This window comes from Epargyreus clarus, unplaced genomic scaffold (assembly GCF_041222505.1).
Source record: "Epargyreus clarus isolate Ecla_fem2 unplaced genomic scaffold, WU_Ecla_fem_2.2 ptg000025l, whole genome shotgun sequence".
Lineage (NCBI taxonomy): Eukaryota > Metazoa > Arthropoda > Insecta > Lepidoptera > Hesperiidae > Epargyreus > Epargyreus clarus.
Genome location: NW_027332232.1, coordinates 358,770 through 380,048, shown reverse-complemented (window position 1 = coordinate 380,048; position 21,279 = coordinate 358,770). Strand labels below are relative to the sequence as shown.

The following is a 21,279-nucleotide window of genomic DNA, read 5'->3' as shown; positions in this document are numbered from 1 at the left end:
GAAGATGATGAAATGTTCTTTCAAAATTTGACGACAATTCAGCCGGATTAAGTTAAATTGTGAGCTATATAAAAAATAAAAAATATACATATATAAATATTATATCTATACATAGGCTCGAAAAACGATACCTTCTGCATTCGGATAAAAATCGAAACGCAGTCTCTAAAATATCGATATTGTCACGCACGGTTGACGCACATCACTACGTTCTTCGACTCATTCGAATTAATATTCCTAATGTGTCGTGCGTAGGTTCTACATAGCGGTAATAAATGTTTGAGTTTGTGTAATGTACTACTAGTAACCTTAGATGTATAGTCCGCGCAAAACTGCTAGTCCGCTCTGAATATAGAAATGTATCGCGTCGCCATAGCAAATTGTACACCTGCGCGCAACAACTTCAGAGCGGACTTGCAGTTTGGCGCGGAATATACTACTAGTAACCTTAGATATACCTCCTACAATGTATCCTTTATCTAAGAAACTTGTCCACCTGATGCTCAATTCAGTCCGGAACTGCAGCCAGGAGTCCAGGAGCGGTAATATTGAGGGCTTAAAAACCCCAAATAAAAACAAAATAATATTAAGTAAGTTCGCTGCAAAGTTCATTTTTGTATTTTAGCATTTTTCATATATCATCAAAATATTTAAGGCCTAATTGGGTTGCTATAAGCCATGGACAAAGAGCAAAAACCAAGTCTTTCATATTAAATTCTTGTAATTCTTAAATTCTTGTTTTGATACGGCTTTCAGAAGTCGGTTTTTCCTATAATTCTTGCTTTACAAACTGACTGATATGCTGATCCATGGATTGAATCAGTGCAGTGAAGTTTGGCTGAAGAAACATCGCAGTGATGCATTTATCCTCATTGTTAGTTCTTCTTCTTTGTGACGGGAGCGTTATCAAGGAGCTATAACGCTTTTTAAGGAAAATTATGATCTTTCAACCATTTTCTAACTTCTGGTACGAAGCATTCCTCAAACCACTTCCAAGGTGGTAGAACCCTTGGTGGTTCGACTCCGGCGGTACCACCGCCACACCTATTTCTACCTAATAACAGCAGTGTTAGGCGCTGCTGTGCTCCGGTTTGAAGGGTGTGGTAAGGGAGACAGACTTTTCCGAGGCGTTCCAGCTTAGTCCTCAGGGGTAGCGGCGCATCTGTGGCCGACCTCAGGTAGGAATATCTAACCCTATGTGGGGTTGATTACATATGTCCATGGGCGGCAGTAGCCACTTACCATAAGGTGGACTGCATGCTCGTCTGCTACTCTTTTATTATAAAAAAAAAACACTTTTCGAAAAGATCTTTGAACTACAGGGATAATGTAATAAATACCTAATACACCATGTCGGCTTATAGGGGGTGTCGGATTAAGCAGGGGTCGGATTACCGCGGGTCCTCTGTACCACAGTATAAGGATATATTTATTTGTACCGTGTCTGTACTCCGTAACGTAAGGGAGTTAGTGTGCCCTTGTCCTCTCTAGAGAGGGCAGCGAAGGGTTTCGGAGGACGCGCTGCCTTCGTCCCGCTAATATCTACAATTTGCTATTACGAGTATGTCCATAGATTAGTAAAGATACTTCGCCGCCTTGAAATTGAATGAAGCCACAAACGACTTATTAGTAATTTCGTTTTTTGAATTCTTGACAAATAAAAACATTTTTAGAGAAAATTTACGAATAAATAACGAATACTGCGTAATTTACATAATAAATAAAGAATTCTTTGAAATATTTTAGGGACATTTTAGCACGGAGACGTGGCAAAACTTTTTTACGCAATTATTTCAATTCTCAAAACTGGGTCCATTTTCTTGTTTGAAGTGAGTAATCTCTACTTATCTATGATTGCGACACGACTCGTTTTTATATTCGGAGCGGACTAGCAGTTTGGAGCGGACAAAAATAGGGTTCCGTTTTTACTCTGTGCGTACGGTACCCTAATAATGCGCGCTTTATTCTCCTACATCCACACATCACAGGAAGAGAAAGTTGTTATTCGAGGCCATCACGAAATGACAATACATTAATTATTATTAACAACGTTTATGCTGATGACATCGTGGGAATGAGATACATATTCAATTGTATAAATGTTTGCGTCTGTATGTTTGTCTGTCTCCATAACGAAACACCTGGAGAAGTGGTGATATAAGCAAGTCCAAAAGTTCTTTACATAGCTCTTCTGTAAATAATCTTCTTTTAATAAAATATTTTTGATTTGATTTGATTGTATGTGTAATGCCTTTTTTATATAGGAGTAGCAGACGAGCATGCAGACCACCTGATGGTAAGTGGCTACTGCCGCCCATGGACATCTGTAATCAATCCCAGATAGAGATATTCCTGAGGTCGGCCACAGATCCGCCGCTACTCCTGAGGACTAAGCTGGAACGCCTCGGAAAAGTCTGTCTCCCTTACCACACCCTCCAAAACGGAACACAGCAGCGCCTAACACTGCTGTTATTAGGTAGAAATAGGTGTGGCGGTGGTGCCGCCGGAGTCGAACCACAACGTGTTCTACCACCTCCATCTACTTTTAAAAAAATATTTAAAAGTAAATAAGAATCTACTTTTAATAAAATATTTTTGATTTGATTTGATTGAAGGTGTAATGTCTTTTTTTAGCAGATTGAATTAGCAGACGAGCATGCAGTCCACCTGATGGTAAGTGGGTACTGCCGCCCATGGACATCTGTAAAGCCCACTCCACATTCTCGCGAGAATCTCCCGAGAACGCGAGAAAAACCCGATTCGTATAGGCTCCACATTCTCGTGCTTTTCTCGTGTTCTCGCGAGAATGTGGAACGGGCTTTATAACAAACCCGCAGTCAGAAGCTACACAAAACGGAAGTATGACCTCAAAACAGACAAATAATTTGTGCACAAGCGCAGTGTTGAGAGTTGAAATTATATTTTTATCAGCTTTTCGACCTGATTAACAAGAATAAAGGATGAATTGTATTGTATCTGGCATGTATTTCGCTCAATCATGATAAAAGTACTTATATTCGACCAAATTTTATTATGTCTGTATGTTTTGAACCAACGCCACACCTATTTCTACCTAATAACAGCAGTGTTAGGCGCAGCTGTGTTTCGTTTTGAAGGGTGTGGTAAGGGAGACAGACTTTTCCGAGGCATTTCAGCTTAGTCCTCAGGGGTAGCGGCGCGTCTGTGGCAGGAATATCTAATCATATTTGGGGTTGATTACAGATGTCCATGGGCGGCAGTAGCCACTTACCATCAGGTGGACTGCATGTTCGTCGGCTATTCCTATATTATATAAAAAAATGTCAATCTTTTATACAGAGTGCGAGACGCTAATGTGTTTGTCAGCCTATGTATGTATGTTTTCTCCTTTGTGCCCCTGGAATGATGAACCCTTAGGGTTAATTTATATCTACAGGCATACAGAGGGTCACGCACGTACCGTTCAAAATAAAATAGTATTTTCCTAACAAGTATTGTAACAATAAATGTAGCACGACCGCGTAGTGAGTCAAAATGATGTTTAAAAATATGATGATGCCCGTGCCTAAAGGATACAATATTAATATAGAATAAATTAGCAATAGTATAATAGTACATTACAATACGAGGACGAAAAATTTTTTTCTGACAAGTGTGAGTTTGCAGGCCGAGCCGCAGGCGAGGACTGCAATCACACGAGTCAGAAAAACATTTTTCGTCCGCGTGTTGTATAAAATTTTATATTACGGGGTCGGAAATGGGGGTTTTGCGCACGCGAAGCGTGCGTAAAACGTCCATTTACGCACGCCGTGATATAAAATTATTTAGTTTGATTTTTGTATTGCTCAAGCCACCATAGCGCCATCTAAGTTTGTTTCGTGTAATTAAACAAATTACTCTAGATGGCGCTGATAACTTATAACTGCATATAGATATTACTAGAATATATTGATATAGAAATAATTTATATTTAAATGCATGCTTCTTCAGTTAAAATAAATAAATATTACAACATACATTTCTTTTATTGTTAAATATTATTCAACATAGATCGACATGTAAAGCAAAACTAAACGACATCAAAACTTCAATACTGACAACTGACAATCAGCTGTTAAATAAATAACCAAAAAAAAATATTATAATTTATTAAAATAATAACAAATAAAAGTTAAATAAGTTACTGTGTTAAATATGCGCTATGTCTCTCAACTATTTCAGCCAGTCATTACGATACCGAAGGGCGCTAAAATTAAAAACACCGAAATCACTTGCAAGAGTCAAAAAGTGAGTTAATAGCTATTTTCGTTAACCGGTAGTTTAATAACATAGATAAGTAAAGATTACTCACTCCTAACAAGAAAATGTACCCAGTTTTGAGAACTGAAATAGTTGCGTAAAAAAGTTTAGCCACGTCTCCGTGCTAAAATGTCCCTAAATTTTTTGAAATATTTATTTATTATGTAAATTACGCAGTATTAGTTATTTATTCGTAAATTTTCTCTAAAAGTGTTTTTATTTGTCAAGAATTAAAAAAAAAAGAACTTACTAATAAGTCGTTTGTGGCTTCATTCAATTTCAAGGCGGCGAAGTATCTTTACTAATCTATGTTTAATAGCTGAAATATTTGTTGTTTATTACCTACGTCCCGATAGCAAGGCGGTGAAACCCTCTGAGGTTCGACTCCGGTACCACCGTCACACCTGTTTCTCTTATAACAGCAGTGTTAAGCGCTGCTGTGTGAGTTTGAAGTGTGGTATGACATACTTATCCAGACCGTTGTAACTTAGTTCTGTTAGCAACGTATCTGTGACCAACCTCGGATAGGATTCTAACCTGGGATTGATTATAGATGTCCATGAGCACTAGTGGCCACTTACCAACAGATCAACTGTAGTTTGGTTTTTATAGTACTAGTTCTTGCCCGCGGCTTCGCCCGCGTTTAAAAGAAAATAATACGACGTACTAACATATATAAAACTGAAAATTCGTACCTTTATTAGAATGTCAGGGATTTCCGGGATAAAAACTATCCTATGTCCTTTCTCAGGTCTCAGACTATCTTTGTACAAAATTTCATTCAAATCGGTTCAGTGGTTTAGGTGTAAAGAAGAGACAAAAAGACAGACAGAGTAACTTTCGGATTTATAATATTAGTAAGGATAGGAGTAGGAGACGAATATGCAGTCCACCTGATGGTAATTGGTAACAGCTGCCCGTGGCCATAAGACTACCACCACAATGTTACACCACACATGCGCCGCTACCTCTGAGGACAGTTGAAACACCTCAGAAAAGTATGTCTCCCTTACACCCTTCAAACTAGAACACACAGTACTTAACACTGATATTATTAGTAATAGATGTGCACTCAATTACTAGAATAATCCTATAAAAATATGTGAAGGTGGTAGAATCCTTTGTGGGTCGACTCCGGCACACCACCGCCACACCTACGTCTGCCTCATAACAGCAGTGTTAGGCGCTGCTGTGTTCCGTTCTGAAGGGTGTGGTAAGGGAGACATACTTTTCTGAGGCATTCCAGCTTAGTCCTCAAATCGTGGCCAGTATCTGATCCTATCTAGAGTTGATTACAGATGTCCATGGGCGGCAGTAGCCACTTATAATCAGGTGGACTGCATGCTCATCTGCTACTCCTATATTATAAAAAAAAATGTATATTAATTACTACCTACGTAATTTTACATAATTCTAGCTACTTCTAGAATGTGGTTTAGTCCGTCCTACCAGTGCTGGGTTCTTCGCCCTGCTGCCCCTGGCCAGGCGAGCCCTGGACAAGCTGGAGGCCCTCGTGATAGACTGCCTGGAGGCTGCCGGGGCGCAGCGCCTGTCGCTGCCCTGCCTGACCTCAGCTAAGCTGTGGGAGGCTAGCGGCAGACTGGCTGATGTGGGTACTGAGCTGTTGAAGGTGGAAGATCGACATGGGAAGAAGTTTTTGCTGGCACCGGTAAGTTTGATCTTTTTTAGTATTCTATATATATAAAACCTTTTTTTTGTGTTTTCGAGGGGGAAACCTTCAAAAGGTACCCGACGACGTTCGAGCGACGCCGGGTTATGGGGTCCTCGGCGCTTGGTGGAGAACTCCGGGATCTCCGATGGAACACAACCGGAGTCCTATTCTAGTTGCGGAACTACAGGGACAATATATATAAAACCTAGCTGACCCGGCAAACATTGTGTTCCCATATAAATAAAAAAAATGTTTAGGTGAAAAACCCTTATCACTTAGGGGTCTGAAAAATAGATAGTAGCCGATGCTCAGACCTACTGAATATGCATATAAAATTTGGTGAAAATCAATAGATGTTTCGGAGGAGTACGGTAACTAACATTGTGACATGAGAATTTTATATATAAGATTTGTATGTTTTTATTTCAGACCCATGAAGAGGCCATAGCAGATTTATTGGCAGACGTTGGTCCTCTATCATATAAGCAGCTGCCTTTAATACTGTATCAGGTAAATACAAAAATATATTAATTTAAAAATGACAGCATTTAAATATTTATTAGGTACTTCAGTACCATATGTATGATATAATTTATTACTTTCTCTTCGTAATCAACCCATTATTGTCCCACTGCTGGGCACGGGTCTCAGAATGAGGATTAGGTCATAGTCCACCGCGCTGGACAAGTGCGTATTGGTACACTTCACATAGCTTTGAGTATTTTATTGTATGAATCTCTCAGGATTCCTCACGATGTTTTCCTTCACCGTTTTAAGCAAGTGATAATTAATTTCTAATACGCACATAACTTTGAAAAATCAGAGGTGCCTAGGATTTGAACCTCGGACTCCTTCGTTCAAGAGGCCGAGTTTCTAAACCATTAGGGTATCACTGTTTTTTATATTCCACGAGCTTTTGCCCGCGGCTTCGCTCGCGTTACGAAGTAATATCTTCATCCCCTATTTTATCCCCTTGGGGGCAGAATTGATCAAAATCCTTTCTTAGCGGATGCCTACGTCATAACATCTACCTGCATGCGAAATTTCAGCCCGATCCGTCCAGTGGTTTGGCTGTGCGTTGATAGATCACTATGTCAGTCAGTCACCTTTGAGTTATATATATTTAGATATACTTATCTCACACTTATTTCACCAGATAACAAGTAAGTACCGGGACGAGTTCCGTCCCAAGCACGGTCTGCTGCGTTCCAGAGAGTTCTCGATGCTGGACGCGTACAGTGTGCACCGGAACGCTGAATGTGCGAATATAGTCTATGGGAACGTCTCTAACGCGTACAGAGACCTGTTTGGGAAGCTGGAACTTAATGTTCATAGAGGTAAGTACTACCTTTAGTTGAGGTTTGTACTCAAAATACATATCTTTTTTAACACGCTTTTATTAGCTTGGGTTGCATGTATGTATGTGTGTATGTATGTATGTGTGTATGTGTGTATGTATGTATGTATGTATGTATGTATGTGTGTATGTGTGTATGCATGTATGTGTGTATGTATGTGTGTAACTATGTAACGCAGTGGTCGGCAACCTTTAAGCAGGCAAGGGCCACTCAGTGGCAAAATAAACTAATGGCGGGCCGCACTTGTAATATAAACCCCAGAAGCCGAATATACCTGTATAATTCATCAAATCCCATAGAAAAATGAAAATGCTTTTCAAATTGTTAAATATCCAGAATTTAATTAGTAGAACGTAATTACATTACGTTTATAAAAAAATGGAATTTAAATGAAACTTAAAATTACAAAATTACTACTACACTTTCAGTGTGATGTCTGAGGCTGTATTTGGGAGGCTATTTCTTGTATGTTAGCTATCATATTTGTAGTTCCATTTCGTAGAATAGCTCTCAAATGCTCATCTGTGAGACAAGATGCATATTTATTTTTTCTGTAATTGCCAATTGAAAAAGTTTGTTCGCATAAATCAGTTCTACCAAAAATTGTAATGAACTGCTGAGCAAACTTTTTCAATTCATCAAAGTCAGAAGGCAAGCTACCATAAAATTTGACAAGATCATTGAGTTCATAGAAAGTGATTTTAAGGACATCATTAGATTAGAGATCAATCGTTAATTATTCGGTACTTTCTCAAAATCACATGAAAAAGGGCTTGCATACACCTTCAGTTTGTTTAAAACTTTTCAAAATCACCAAATCTAGCACTAAATTGAATTTGCAGCTCAACTCCAGCTTCCTCAACAGCCTCTTTACAATTCGGAAAATGATCTTACTTCTTTTCATCAATATCCTTTATAAAGAGTTTAATTTTCATTTGAAAGGCATTAACGTCTGTGTACATATCAGAAATTAGTTTGTTTTTTGCCTTGAAGCCTCACATTTAGTGTATTTAGTTCATGAGTTACATCTGTCAAAATACCAAGATCTATTAACCATTGTGTATCTGTCAGCTCTGAAATAGATTTGCCTTTTTCATTCATAAAAGTATTGATTTCTTTTCGGAGATCAAAAGATCTTTTCAGCACTGCGCCTCTACTTAACCATTGCACTTCAGAGTAATATTTCATTTATTGTTCATTCGCAAGCCGAGCGAAGCGCGTTACACACTATTGACTATAGGGTTGTTTGCGGTTAGTTCATGCATTTATTTTGATATTATTAGGACTTATTTACAAAACATTCACGGGCCGCAAGTAATACGTCCGAGGGCCGCATGCGGCCCATGTAACGGAATCTTTGAACCCGATTTTTATCCACTTTAAACGTTCAATTAAATTCAAAATTTTGAAGAATTATCAAAAACCGATGACCATACACGATTTTAATAATTTTGTACCATTGTCCTTATCAACATCCTCAGGATTAACGATTTTCGAGGCGCAGGCTTTTTTAATACTAGCTGACTCGGCAAATGTTGTGTTGTCATATAAATAAAAAAATGTTAAGGGTGAACAACCCCTATCACTTAGGGGTATGAAAAATACATAGTAGCCGATTCTCAGACCTACTGAATGCATATAAAATGTGGTGAAAATCGGTAAAGCCGTTTCGGAGGAGTACGGTAACTAACATTGTGACACGAGAATTTTATTTTTTTATATTACAGTAAAAGCGCCATCTGGTGACATGGGAGGGGAACTGTCCCACGAATGGCAGTTGCCAGTGAGCGCTGGGGAGGACACGATAGCGATATGTCCGTCCTGCTCGCACGCTGTGTTGAGTGAAGAGAAAAGTGTATGCGAGCAGTGTGGGAAAGAGATGGCTGGATGTAATAGTGTTGAGGTAAGTTTTTTTTATATTTAACCTAATAAGGCAGACGGGCTACATGGTGGAAAGGTTTTGAAGGTAGAACCCTTTGTGGTTCGACTCCGGCGGCACCACCGTCACACCTGTTTCAGTTATAACAGCAGTGTAGCGCTGCTGTGTTTTAGTTTGAAGTGTGGTAAGAGACATACTTATCCGAGGCGTTACAGCTTAGTCCTCAGGGGTAGCGGCGCATCTGTGGCCGACCTCAGGTAGGAATATCTAATCCTATCTGGGGTTGATGACAGCTTTCCATACGACAGTAGCTTACCATCAGGTGGACTGCATGCTCGTCTGCCATTCCTATATTATAAAAATAATAATAATATGTGAATACTTATGAAAATTGTAATTTTGTTTATTATTTCAGGTAGGTCACACATTCATACTGGGGACCAAGTACAGCGACCCCCTGAAAGCTAGCTTCGTACCCCCAGAGGGACCCCCTACGCCTCTCATAATGTCCTGCTATGGGATTGGTATTACAAGGTAACTTTATATTACTAGCTGACCCGGCAAACTTTGTACCGCCTCAAAATCTATTTATCAAATATATTTCATATAGAATATAGTTTATGTTACTCGTGGATAATGTAGCTTTCGAATGGTGAAAGAATTTTTAAAATCGGTCCAGTAGTTTTTGAGCCTATTCATTACAATCAAACAAACAAAGTTTTCCTCTTTATAATATTAGTATAGATATAATAGATAAGTATAAATATCTCACCGCCTTGTAATTGAAGGAAGCCATTAAATGGCTTAAATGGCTGTCATGGTGTAATTTACGCGGAACAATGCCGACATGTGCAGTTAAGTGGTGCAAAAACACGAAATCGAAGAAAAAGTGCGGAGAAATATTGTTCAATTCGTCAATGCTCTAAAAACTACATTTTTTTATATTTTAAAAAATTGATGACAGTGACAATTTTAATTGTCAAAACTAGTTACATTTTCTTGTTAGGAGTGAGTAATCTTTACTAATCTTTCCTTAAAAGATTAATTTTAATATTTCAGATTATTAGCGGCAAGTTTAGAAGCTTTGTCAACAGAAAAGGCTTTAAGATGGCCGCGCGCCATCGCTCCTTACTCTGTCATTGTTATAGGACCGAAGGTAAATAAATATTTGCAATAATTTTGTTATAATAATACATCAGCTACCTGACAATAAAAGTCCTGTCAAAATCGGTTCAGCCGCTTCGAGATTAGCCAGAACAGACAGACAGACAGACAGTCGAAAATTAAAAAAATGTTTTTTGGTGTATGTACCGTATGTATATTCATATGCATGTAGTAAAAAGCGGTTATTTCAATATTAAAAACGGACACTCCAATTTTATTTATATGTATAGATGAGAAGTTTATCTTATATATAAAATTCTCGTGTCACAATGTGAGTTACCGTACTCCTCCGAAACGTCTTTACCGATTTTCACCAAATTTTATATGCATATTCAGTAGGTCTGAGAATCAGCTACTATCTATTTTTCATACCCCTAAGTGATAAGGGTTGTTCCCTTAACATTTTTTTATTTATATGGCAACAGAACGTTTGCCGGGTCAGCTAATTATATACAGATGGTCTATGTACTTCATCATCAACCCATCACTGCCCCACTGCTGAGCACGGGTCTCCTCTCAGAATGAGAAGGATTAGGCCATAGTCCACCGCGCTGGACAAGTGCGTATTGGTAGACTTCACATACCTTTGAGATTTTTTTATATGAATCTCTCAGGTATGCAGGTTTCCTCACGATGTGTTCCTTCGCCGTTTAGCAAGTGATAATTAATTTCTAATACGCACATAACTTTGAAAAATCAGAGGTGCGTGGTATTTGAACCTCGGACCCCTCGATCGAGAGGCCGAGTTTCTAAAGCACTAGGCTATCACTGCATCTTTATATATATATTTCTTATGTGCGTGTGTATGTCACTGAACTCCTCCTAAACGACTGGACTGATTTTGATGAAATTTGTTGTGTGTGTTCAAGGTGAGTTGAGAATGGTTTAGATTCACAATTTAGTCCGTGGGAAAAGGTCTTTTTTAATTAATTTTGAATTCGTAAGTAGTTATAGAATCGGAAACTATGCATTTGATCAAGTGATGATCTTTAGCAAAGTTGTTGTCCAAGAGCCCACGAGGGTTTGGGAGTAGGTATGACCAATTTTCGACAGATGGCACCACTGTCATTCCAATGCAGGTACAAATTTTCCGTTTTATGTATGTCATATTATTTCTTTAAAATGCGGGCGAAACCGCGGGCACCACTAGTCTTTATATATTTTTTTTTCCTCAGGAAGGTTCCAAGGAGTGGTCGAACGCAGGCAAGGAGAGAGCGGATGAAATAAGTCATCAGTTGTCCTCAGTAGTGGGTGGTGACTTGTTGGTGGATGATCGTCATCCTCTGACCATCGGCAAGAGGCTCATGATGGCGGACAGGTGAGGACAAGGTGGTAGAACCCTCTGGTTCAACTCCGGTGGCACCACCGTCACACCTATTTTTTCGTGTTTTTGCACTACTTAACTGCGCATGTCAGCGTTGTTCCGCGTAAATAACACCATGACAGCCATGAAACGAGTACGAGGGTACGAGGTGGAAGGTGATAGAACCCTCTGTGGTGACTCCGGCGGCACCACCGTCACACCTATTTCTATCCATACTGCAGTAGCTTTGAAGGTGGTAGATCCCTCTGGTTCAATTCCGGTGGCACCACCGTCACATCTATTTCTGTCCATACAGCAGTAGCTTTGAAGGTGGTAGAACCCTTTGTGGTTCGACTCCGGCGGCACCACCGTCGATGTGACGGTGACGATTTCTGTTATAACAGCAGTGCAGCGCTGCTGTGTGGTTTGAAGTGTGGTGAGGGAGACGTTATCAGAGGCGTTCCAGCTTAGTTGTATTGTGTACTTTCCAAAGTCAGTAAAATCAATAACTTAAATCTATTTGGCCTTAAGAAAGAAATCACCAAAATTCCTAATAACTTTACTTATGATGACACCGAAAATCTTCTCACAGTTCTATTCTAACATCCTCATTTCGTCACAATGCGTAAGCACATCACACACACACACACACACAAACACACACAAACACACACACACACACACACACACACACACACACAGCTAAAGCTAATAAAAGCGTGGTTAAAATTATTTTCACAGAATGGGCTACCCTTCAGTAGTGGTGTGTGGCAGAGCTGCTACAGAGAATCCACCGCGCTTCGAACTGTACCGAAGCGGAGCTGACGCTCCAGTTCTACTGACAGCAGATGAACTGATACGAACGGTCCGCACTGATTGTAGTGATGATAAGAGAAATAAAGCTGTTATTTAAACCAAGCATTGTTTTTTTTAACTAGTAATAAAAGTTTTTAAAGGTGGTACAACCCTTTGTGGTTCGACTCCGGCGGCACCACCGCCACACCTATTTCTGTTATAACAGCAGTGTTAGGCGCTGCTGTGTTCCGGTTTGAAGGGTGTGGTAAGGGAGACAGACTTTTCCGAGGCGTTCCTCAGGGGTAGCGGCGCATCAGTGGTTACCTTAGGTAGGAATATCTAATCCTATCTGGGGTTGATTACAGATGCAATGGGCGGCAGTAGCCACTTACCATCAGGTGGACTGCATGCTTTTCTGCTATTCCTATATTATAAAAAAATAGTAATGCCCGCGACTTTGCCATCATTTAAAAAATAATATGAGATACATCTTATATATAAAATTCTCGTGTCACAATAATAATAATAATAATATTCTTTATTGTACCCAATATAGTAAAAAAAAATAAAAACATACAATTTAGGACGATACAAAAGGCGGCCTTATCGCTAACACAGCGATTTCTTCCAGGCAACCTTAAGGTGAGGAGTTAAAGAGGGGATTAATTAAAATAATAGGTAGGGTGCAAATAAATGTTATTTTAAATACTACGTAATACATAAAATCAAGTGTAAATTTAAGATAATCATAATAAAATAATAAACATACTTAATATAGATATTTATATAGAATTATAAACAAATAATAAACGAAAGGGGAAGAAACTATAGATTAAAATTAAAAACAAAGATAACACAGTTTAAAAAGATTGAAAGCAAGAGCACAAATTTAGGAAGGAAAAACAGTTAGAGTTTAAGGTAATGAGATTTGACAAGATTTTTGAAGGAGTATAAGGATTGGGAGTAACGAATAGAAACAGGGAGGTTTCAAAGACGGATAGCGGATACAGTGAAGGATTTTTTGTAAAAGAAAGTTGAGTCAGAGGGAGTATAGAGAGCAAGATTTTCTGAGGAGCGAAGAGATCGGTCATGGGACAAGTGGAGAAACTGGAAGCGTTGTTTAAGGTAAGGAGGGGCAGTTGGATTAAATAGTAAGCAATAGAGAAGAGATAGAATGTGAGCATTCCGGCGAAGGCGAATTGGGAGCCACTTGAGCTTAGCACGATATTCTGAAACATACTTTCTTAGGTCAAATATAAACCGTATACATAAGTTTTGGAGACGCTCAAGCTTATTTAATTGCTCCTCGGTAATGTCAGGATAACACACATCAGCATAGTCAAGTATTGGTAGGAGGAGGGACTGTGCAAGCGTAATTTTAGTTGGAATGGGTAAAACATTTTTTAGCCTACGTAGCGAGCTCACTGCAGCAAAGAGTTTCCTACTGACCTCTGAGATCTGAGGTATCCATGAAAGGTGTTGGTCCATGTAGATACCCAGATTCTTTGCCTTATTACTATAAGGAATATGCACATCATCCAGTACAATTGGTGGTAAGTTGTGCCAATCAATCCTAGAGGTCAGTCGCGAACTCCCTATAATGATTGCCTGAGACTTAGTAGCATTCAATTTTAAGCCAAAGGCTTTGCTCCAGGTCGAGATGCAATCCAGATCAGCATTAGCAATCTTGATGGCGTTGGGTAAGTTGTTTAGGCAAGCATGATTGTAGATTTGCAAATCATCTGCATATAGATGGTAGAGAGAAGTGAGATGAAGACTAATAGAATTTATGAAAATAGTAAATAGGAGAGGAGGCGACAGTATTCAACCAGTAGGAAAATTTGTCATCAATTTGAACCCGCTGCCGGCGTACATACAAGTAACTATGAAACCAGTCAATAGCCGTCGGAGATATGTAGAGAGAACGCAAGACCCCCAAGAGGATATCGAAATCAACAGCGTTGAACGCATTGCTGAAATCTAACAGCGTCAACACTGTCAGCTGTTGATTTTCCATCCCCATGCGTATGTCATCAGTGATTTTTAGCAATGCAGTAGCCGTGCTATGACCTGGACGGAAACCGGATTGTAAAGGATTAAGTAGAGCATTAGCGGAGAGAAAAGAGCTAAGCTGTTGATGGATAAGGCGCTCAAGGACTTTAGATAGGAAAGGAAATATAGATACGGGTCTAAAATCGCCAAAGTCTGAGGGGTTGGACTTTTTGGGTAAAGGGATGACGTGGGCATCTTTCCAGGTCGAAGGGAAGGAGTGTTTACGGACGGAATTATTTAGAATGGACGTAATGGAAGGGAGAAGTATGTCAAGGAGAGGAATGATCATTTTCCGGCTAATGCAATCACTGCCGACCGCATTTGATGGTATGGAGAGTATTGCCTTCTCGACATCACGATCCGAAAATTGACTAAATGAAAATAAAGGAGAAGTTGGATTGGGAAAATGTGACAGTTGATTTAAAGTTTTTGCTTTTGTTTCGCTATCAATGGAAGACGTTGCGGAAAAGTGACGATTGAAATCGTTTAGGTCGAGATTGTGTGGGAGAGATTTTTTTGGTGATTTCCCAATTCCTAAAGTTTTTAAAAATTTTCAGACCCCACTAGGGTCTTCATTTTGAACAGACTTATGGATATGGCGTCGTTGTAGATCTCTACACATCATATTGCACCGATTTCTTGCGGATTTGTACAATGTTAGTTACCGTACTCCCCCGAAACGGCTTTACCGATTTTCACCAGTTTATGCATATTCAGTAGGTCTGAGAATCCTCTACTTTCTATTTTTCATGCCCCTAAGTGATAAGGGTTGGTCACCCTTAACATTTTTTTATTTATATGGCAACACAACGTTTTCCGGGTTAGCTAGTATAACTTATTTGTACCGTCATTGAAATGATAGTGGCGCCATCTGTCGGAAATTGGTCGTAGTAACTCAGAAGCCTTCGTGGACTTGTGCACAACAACTTTGCTAAAGATCATCACATGATCAAATGCATAGTTTACGATTCTATAAAGGAAATACAGACAAATATTCATTTTGATACAATAAATATAGTTTAAAAAACTAAAAAACACGCTATAACAGAATTAAAAAGCAATAATTGTTGCAATCTACTAACTTTGCGATGAACTTTCTCTAAGGCGTTCGAACAATCTCGCCTCGAAAATCGTTAATCCTGAGGATGTTGATAAGAACAATGGTACAAAATAAAATCGTGTATTGTCATCGGTTTTTGACAATTCTTCAAAAATTTGAATTAAACTGAACAAAGTGGATAGAAATCGGGTTCAAAGATTCCGTTACTTAGTTACATACATACCTACATACATACATACAACCCAAGCTAATAAAAGCGTGTTAATAATATATAGACGAGTGTTTATTAGTGGTAATAGCGCCACCTAGTTGCAAGTAAATAAAGCTTTGTAGTAGCCCATTAAGTGTCAATGCCATCTGGTGGATGACTTGGAAACTAAAAGTCTTGTATCTTTAAGCCGTTTGTCCACTGCACCGCCGCCGAACCGATACCGAAAACGAGATTATTTCGGGCCGATTTTAATATGACGTGACGGCGATAGTTTGTCCACCGCGACCAGTATCGCTCGTTTAATTTAATTCAGCTGTCACGCGTGTGACAGCAGTGTATGGACAAATTCCAATGTGTTTTACATTGTCGGCACATCGGCCCGTCAAAAACTCGGTGTAAATCTAGTGGTCACGCCGATCTACTCGTAATATCGGCGGCCGGGATGACGGTGCTCGGGTGATGGGCGTGCGGTGGACAAGCGGCTATATTAAATGTATGTACGCTACTTCGGCGCCGTCATAATTATCGGTATCGGCTCCGAGACGGAGGCAATGGACAAACGGCGTGAGGTCGTGGTGGTGGTGGAAATATCGGCGGCCGGGATGACGGTGCTCGGGTGACGGACAAGCATCAGGCTGACCGGTCGCCAAGCAAGCGTATGGCATACGGAGGTATTTACTAATTATATAATACATTTTACACCTGTAGGCATACATTAGTAAACATTACTCACTCCTAATAAGAAAATGTATAAAAATTGACAATTTCAATTGACAAAACTAGTTACATTTCATATTTACATACATTTTGTCAAAAATAGTTGTCAAAATCGTATTCGTGTTTGAAAAATATAATAAAAAATGTAGTTTTTACATTATTTACGAATGAAAAGATATTTCTCAGCACGATTTCGTGTTATTTCACCACTTAACTGCGCATGTCGGCATTTTTCTGCGTAAATAACACCATGCCAGCCATTAAACGGCTGACAGAATTGTCAGCCGTTTAAGCCATTTAATGGCTTCCTTCAATTACAGGCGGTGAGATATCTATACTTATGTATGCCTGTAGGTATGTATGTATTATTACTAGCACAGAAGCATTCAAAAGTAGTTATCGGTCAAACCGGTGACATATCTCTTTTATCCCTTCGTAAACATTAAGTTTCTTTTATTTATTTATTTATTTTATTGATCTAATTAGAACGGCCGAGGCCACTTACACTAACTAGACAGATCTAACATACAGACAACTCACAGAACTCCAAGCATACAGACATGATCAGCTTCCAGTCATCAGCAAGCACATCACAGTTCGGATAACTATCCATGAGCGCGTTCAATGTCGCAAGTGTGCGCGGAACAGATGATTTAGCGCGCGACACAGTGCGGGAAGGCGGAACCACAAATAACTTGTGCTTTCGGCTTCGTTGATAATGGTCTGGGACGAATATTCGGCAAAGCTGATTGTGAAGTTCCGGCGCCTCAACAGCATTATGTAAAATCTTGCACATAATTTCAATTTGGTTGAGGTTTCTACGGATAATATAGGAGTAGCAGACGAGCATGCAGTCCACCTGATAGTAAGTGTCTACTGCCGCCCATGGACATCTGCAATCAACCAAAGGTAACATTAGATTCCTACCTGAAGTGGGCCACAGATGCGCCGCTATCCCAGAGGTCTAAGCTGGACCGCTTCGAAAAAGTATGTCTCCCTTACCACACCCTTCAAACCGGAACACAGCAGCGCCTAACACTGCTGTTATTAGGCAGAAATAGGTGTAGCGGTGGTGCTGCCGGAGTCGAACCACAAAGGGTTCTACCACCTTCGAAACTACTGTTAGATCGTTTGCAATACGTACCTTCAAATAGTTATGTATTTTATGTATTTTTTCAACTCTATCTACTATCACTAGCACAGAAGCATTCAAAAGCATTTTTCGTACAAACCAGCAACCTATCTCCCTCATCCCTTCGTAAAAATTAAGTATCACGTCAAATTCACTTTATAACTTTTTTCGGAGTTCGTTTTGCACCGTGTTAATTCGGTTCCCACCCTTCCGGCTCGCAGATATTACCGCGTCATGTTGTATCATCTATTATTCGGTTGCACAAATCATTTAACCCTAGATAAGTGAATAGAATCCGCGGATATTAGCATGTGACGATACTGATAAGAGGAGCGGTAGTTATGTAATATTCATCAACAACCCATTACTGTCCCACTGCTGGGCACTGGTCTCCTCTCAGAATGAGAAGGATAAGCCATAGTCGGCATTATTTCACGTAGATTACACCATGACAACCATTTAAGTCACTTAATGGCTTCCTTCAATTACAAGGCGGTGAGATATCAATAATTATCAATGCTTAGGGATATGAAAAATAGATAGTAGCCGATTCTCAAACCTATTGAACATGCATATAAAATTTGGTGAAAATCGGTAAAGCCGTTTCGGAGGAGTACGGTAACTAACATTGTGACGCGAGAATTTTATATAAAAGATAAATCCGCTAACCGCTACCGCTTCAAACACAAACAAACCCTGCGCTTATCTGTTTCACAGGTCATTTCCCCGCCGTTTTGTCACGCGCCGCAAAATGGCCGCCGTAATGAACGCGGGAACGGTCAAACCTGCGCATCATTACTACGTTAATAATGTTTTTAAAGACGGTTTTATTGATTTACAAATGTTTCCTGTTAATTATATGGGATAATGGCGTTTTATTGGGGATTTTATAGTTAAAGGGTGTAAGGTAAATATTTAATGCGAAGAAACCATCTATGAAAGGGCTTGTTATGGTTTGTTATGAGTACCCCATAGATTAGTAAACATTACTCACTCCTAACAAGAACAAGTAACCAGTTTTGATAATTGAAATAGTTGCGTAAAAAAGTTTTGTCACGTCTCCGTGCTAAAATGTAACGTCTTTCCGTTTCTGCATGATGAGCTTATCTGTAAGTAGCTGTACATTTTAGACTTTATAACTTTAGATGTATAGTTTGTAAGGAAGATGTTATTAATGTACAATTGTAGATAAACCTGAATAAATTAAAAAAAACGAATCCCTAAAATATTTAAAATAATTATTTATTTATTATGTAAAGTACGCAGTATTAGTTATTTTCTCTAAAAATGTTTTTATTTGTCAAGAATTAGAAAAAAGAACTTACAAATAAGCCGTTTGTGGCTTCATTCAATTTCAAGGCGGCGAAGTATCTTTACTAATCTATGGAGTACCCATAGATTAGTAAAGATTACTCACTCCTAACAAGAAAATGTAACCAGGAAATTGTCACTGTCATCTATTTTCGTGTTTGAAAAATATTTAAAAAATGTAGTTTTTTAGATCATTTACGAATGAAACGATATTTCTCCGCATTTTTTCTTTGATTTATGTTTTTGCACTACTTAACTGCGCATGTCGGCATTGTGCCGTGTAAATTACACCATGACAGCCATTAAATGCTTGACAGAACTGTCAGCCTTTTAAGGCATTTAATGGCTTCCTTCAATTACAAGGCGGTGAGATATCGATACTTATCTATGTGAGTACCTATCTATATATTTAAAAAGATAATTCAATGCTTCTTTAACTTTATCGTAACATTAATTTAAATTTATATGGTTCATCCGGGAAGGTACCATTGTCACACTATTTCTAGCGTGAGAGTTCTGCGTTCCTGTAGTGGTATTAAGACGAAATAATAATAGCAGTGTTAAACGCTGCTGTGTTCTGGTTTGAAGACTTACTTTTCCAAGGCATTATTACTTAGGCCTTAGGGGTAGCGGCGCATCTGTGGCCAACCTCAGGTAGGAATCTAAACTTAGTTGATTACAGATGTCTATGAGTGGCAATAGCCACTTACCATCAGGTAAACTGCGTAATCGTTTTGATATTAAAATATTTCTTTTTCATTATTTTTTTTTATTTATTTCTTAGGGATAACAACAGCGTACGCCAATTACAGTTATCCACATATTAACATACATGTAATAAAGTAGACTAAAATTTGATGACTATTACCTACATACAATTGTTTTCAGTATCTTGTATGTAAATCTACACTAATATTATAAAGAGGAAAACTTTGTTTGTTTGTTTGGTTGTAATGAATAGGCCACAGACCTTTAGATATAAGTCTGTGGAATAGGCTCAGAAACTACTGGACCGATTTTAAAAATTCTTTCACCATTCGAAAGCTACATTATCCACGAGTAACATAGGCTATATTTTATATGCTAATATATTTGATAAATAGATTTTGAGGCGGTACAAAGTTTGGCGGATCAGCTAGTGTGTTAATAAATCCGTTCATTATAATATTGTTTTGCGTTATGACGTCACAGATTATGAATAGACTAAATTAATAATAGCCACCCTAACCACAGATTAAATTCCACCATAACTCATAGTTTAAGCGTCCGTCAACCAACGCAGGTGTCCGTCTTACGTCCGCGCTAATCCATGGAGCGGGTTAATTAATTATCTGTCTAAACAGACTGATTTAAATATAGACATGTCACTATTTCTTTTGTCGTCAACTCATTACTGTCCTACCTGGACATGGGTCATGGGTCTTCTCAGTGTTAGAGGGATTAAGTGTATAAGGTTTAGTTTACTGGATTGGTAGACTTTACATACTGGTAGCGCGGTAGATTATGGTCTAAGCCCCTCTTACTTTGAGAGGAGACATGCCCAGCAGTGTGTCGCACGCACGTTTTGATTTCAACCTATTGTGTCTATAGTGAACGATTTACGATGTCATATCTCTGTAGATATGACATCGTATATTGCTCTATGGTGTAAACAATACCTACATTGTGTGGAGACTGTTTAAGTCTATTTTTTACTAATCTTAGTTAATTATAATAGTAAAGATTTTGTATTTATGTAATTTTTAACCTTTCGGTTCTAATTTTTACGGTACTGTGCAGAAGGTGCCTTATTTAATACCAGATATAGTGGACTGATACTTACATTTTTAAATTCAATAAGATAATCGACACTAATATTATAAAGAGGAAAACTTTTGTTCGTTTGTTTGGATGTAATGAATAAGCTCAAAAAGTATTGGACCGATTTTAAAAATTATTTCACCATTCGAAAGCTACATTGTCCACGAGTAACATAGGCTATATTTTATATGAATTATATTTGATAAATAGATTTTGAGGCGGTACAATATTTGCCGGGTCAACTAGTTAAAAATAATTTGCTACTTTCTTAACCATGAACTTAAAAGGTAGAAGCCTTTCTGGTTCGACCCCTGAGGTACCATAGCTACACCTATTATTGTATTATTATATATCTCCGTCCTAAAATGTCCCTATAATATTTAAAATATTTATTTATTTATTACCTACGTAAATTAAACATTCGTTATTTATACATAAACTTTCTCTAAAAATGTTATTTTATTTGTTAAGAAATCAAAAAATAAATGATAAAAGCAATAATTGAGGCAATAAACCATTATTATTATTATTATTATTAAAATCATCC

General features: G+C 38.6%; 1 protein-coding gene across 1 annotated transcript; it reads left to right on the top strand.

Moving 5' to 3' along the window:
* Positions 1-4,078: 4,078 nt before the first annotated feature.
* Positions 4,079-12,572, top strand: ProRS-m (prolyl-tRNA synthetase 2-like protein, mitochondrial). The gene is made up of 9 exons (XM_073087149.1): positions 4,079-4,266; positions 5,696-5,947; positions 6,380-6,460; positions 7,107-7,287; positions 9,036-9,211; positions 9,603-9,721; positions 10,247-10,343; positions 11,527-11,669; positions 12,396-12,572. Exons 1-9 carry the CDS (start codon positions 4,174-4,176, stop codon positions 12,565-12,567), a joined length of 1,314 nt encoding a protein of 437 aa, XP_072943250.1. The 5' UTR covers positions 4,079-4,173; the 3' UTR covers positions 12,568-12,572.
* The last annotated feature ends 8,707 nt before the right edge of the window (positions 12,573-21,279 follow it).

Coding starts and splice junctions, on each gene's coding strand:
- ProRS-m (XM_073087149.1), top strand. CDS start 4,174: ATGCGCTATGTCTCTCAACTATTTCAGCCAGTCATTACGATACCGAAG. Junction 9,212..9,602: donor CTGGATGTAATAGTGTTGAG/GTAAGTTTTTTT, acceptor TTATTATTTCAG/GTAGGTCACACATTCATACT. Junction 11,670..12,395: donor AGGCTCATGATGGCGGACAG/GTGAGGACAAGG, acceptor TTATTTTCACAG/AATGGGCTACCCTTCAGTAG.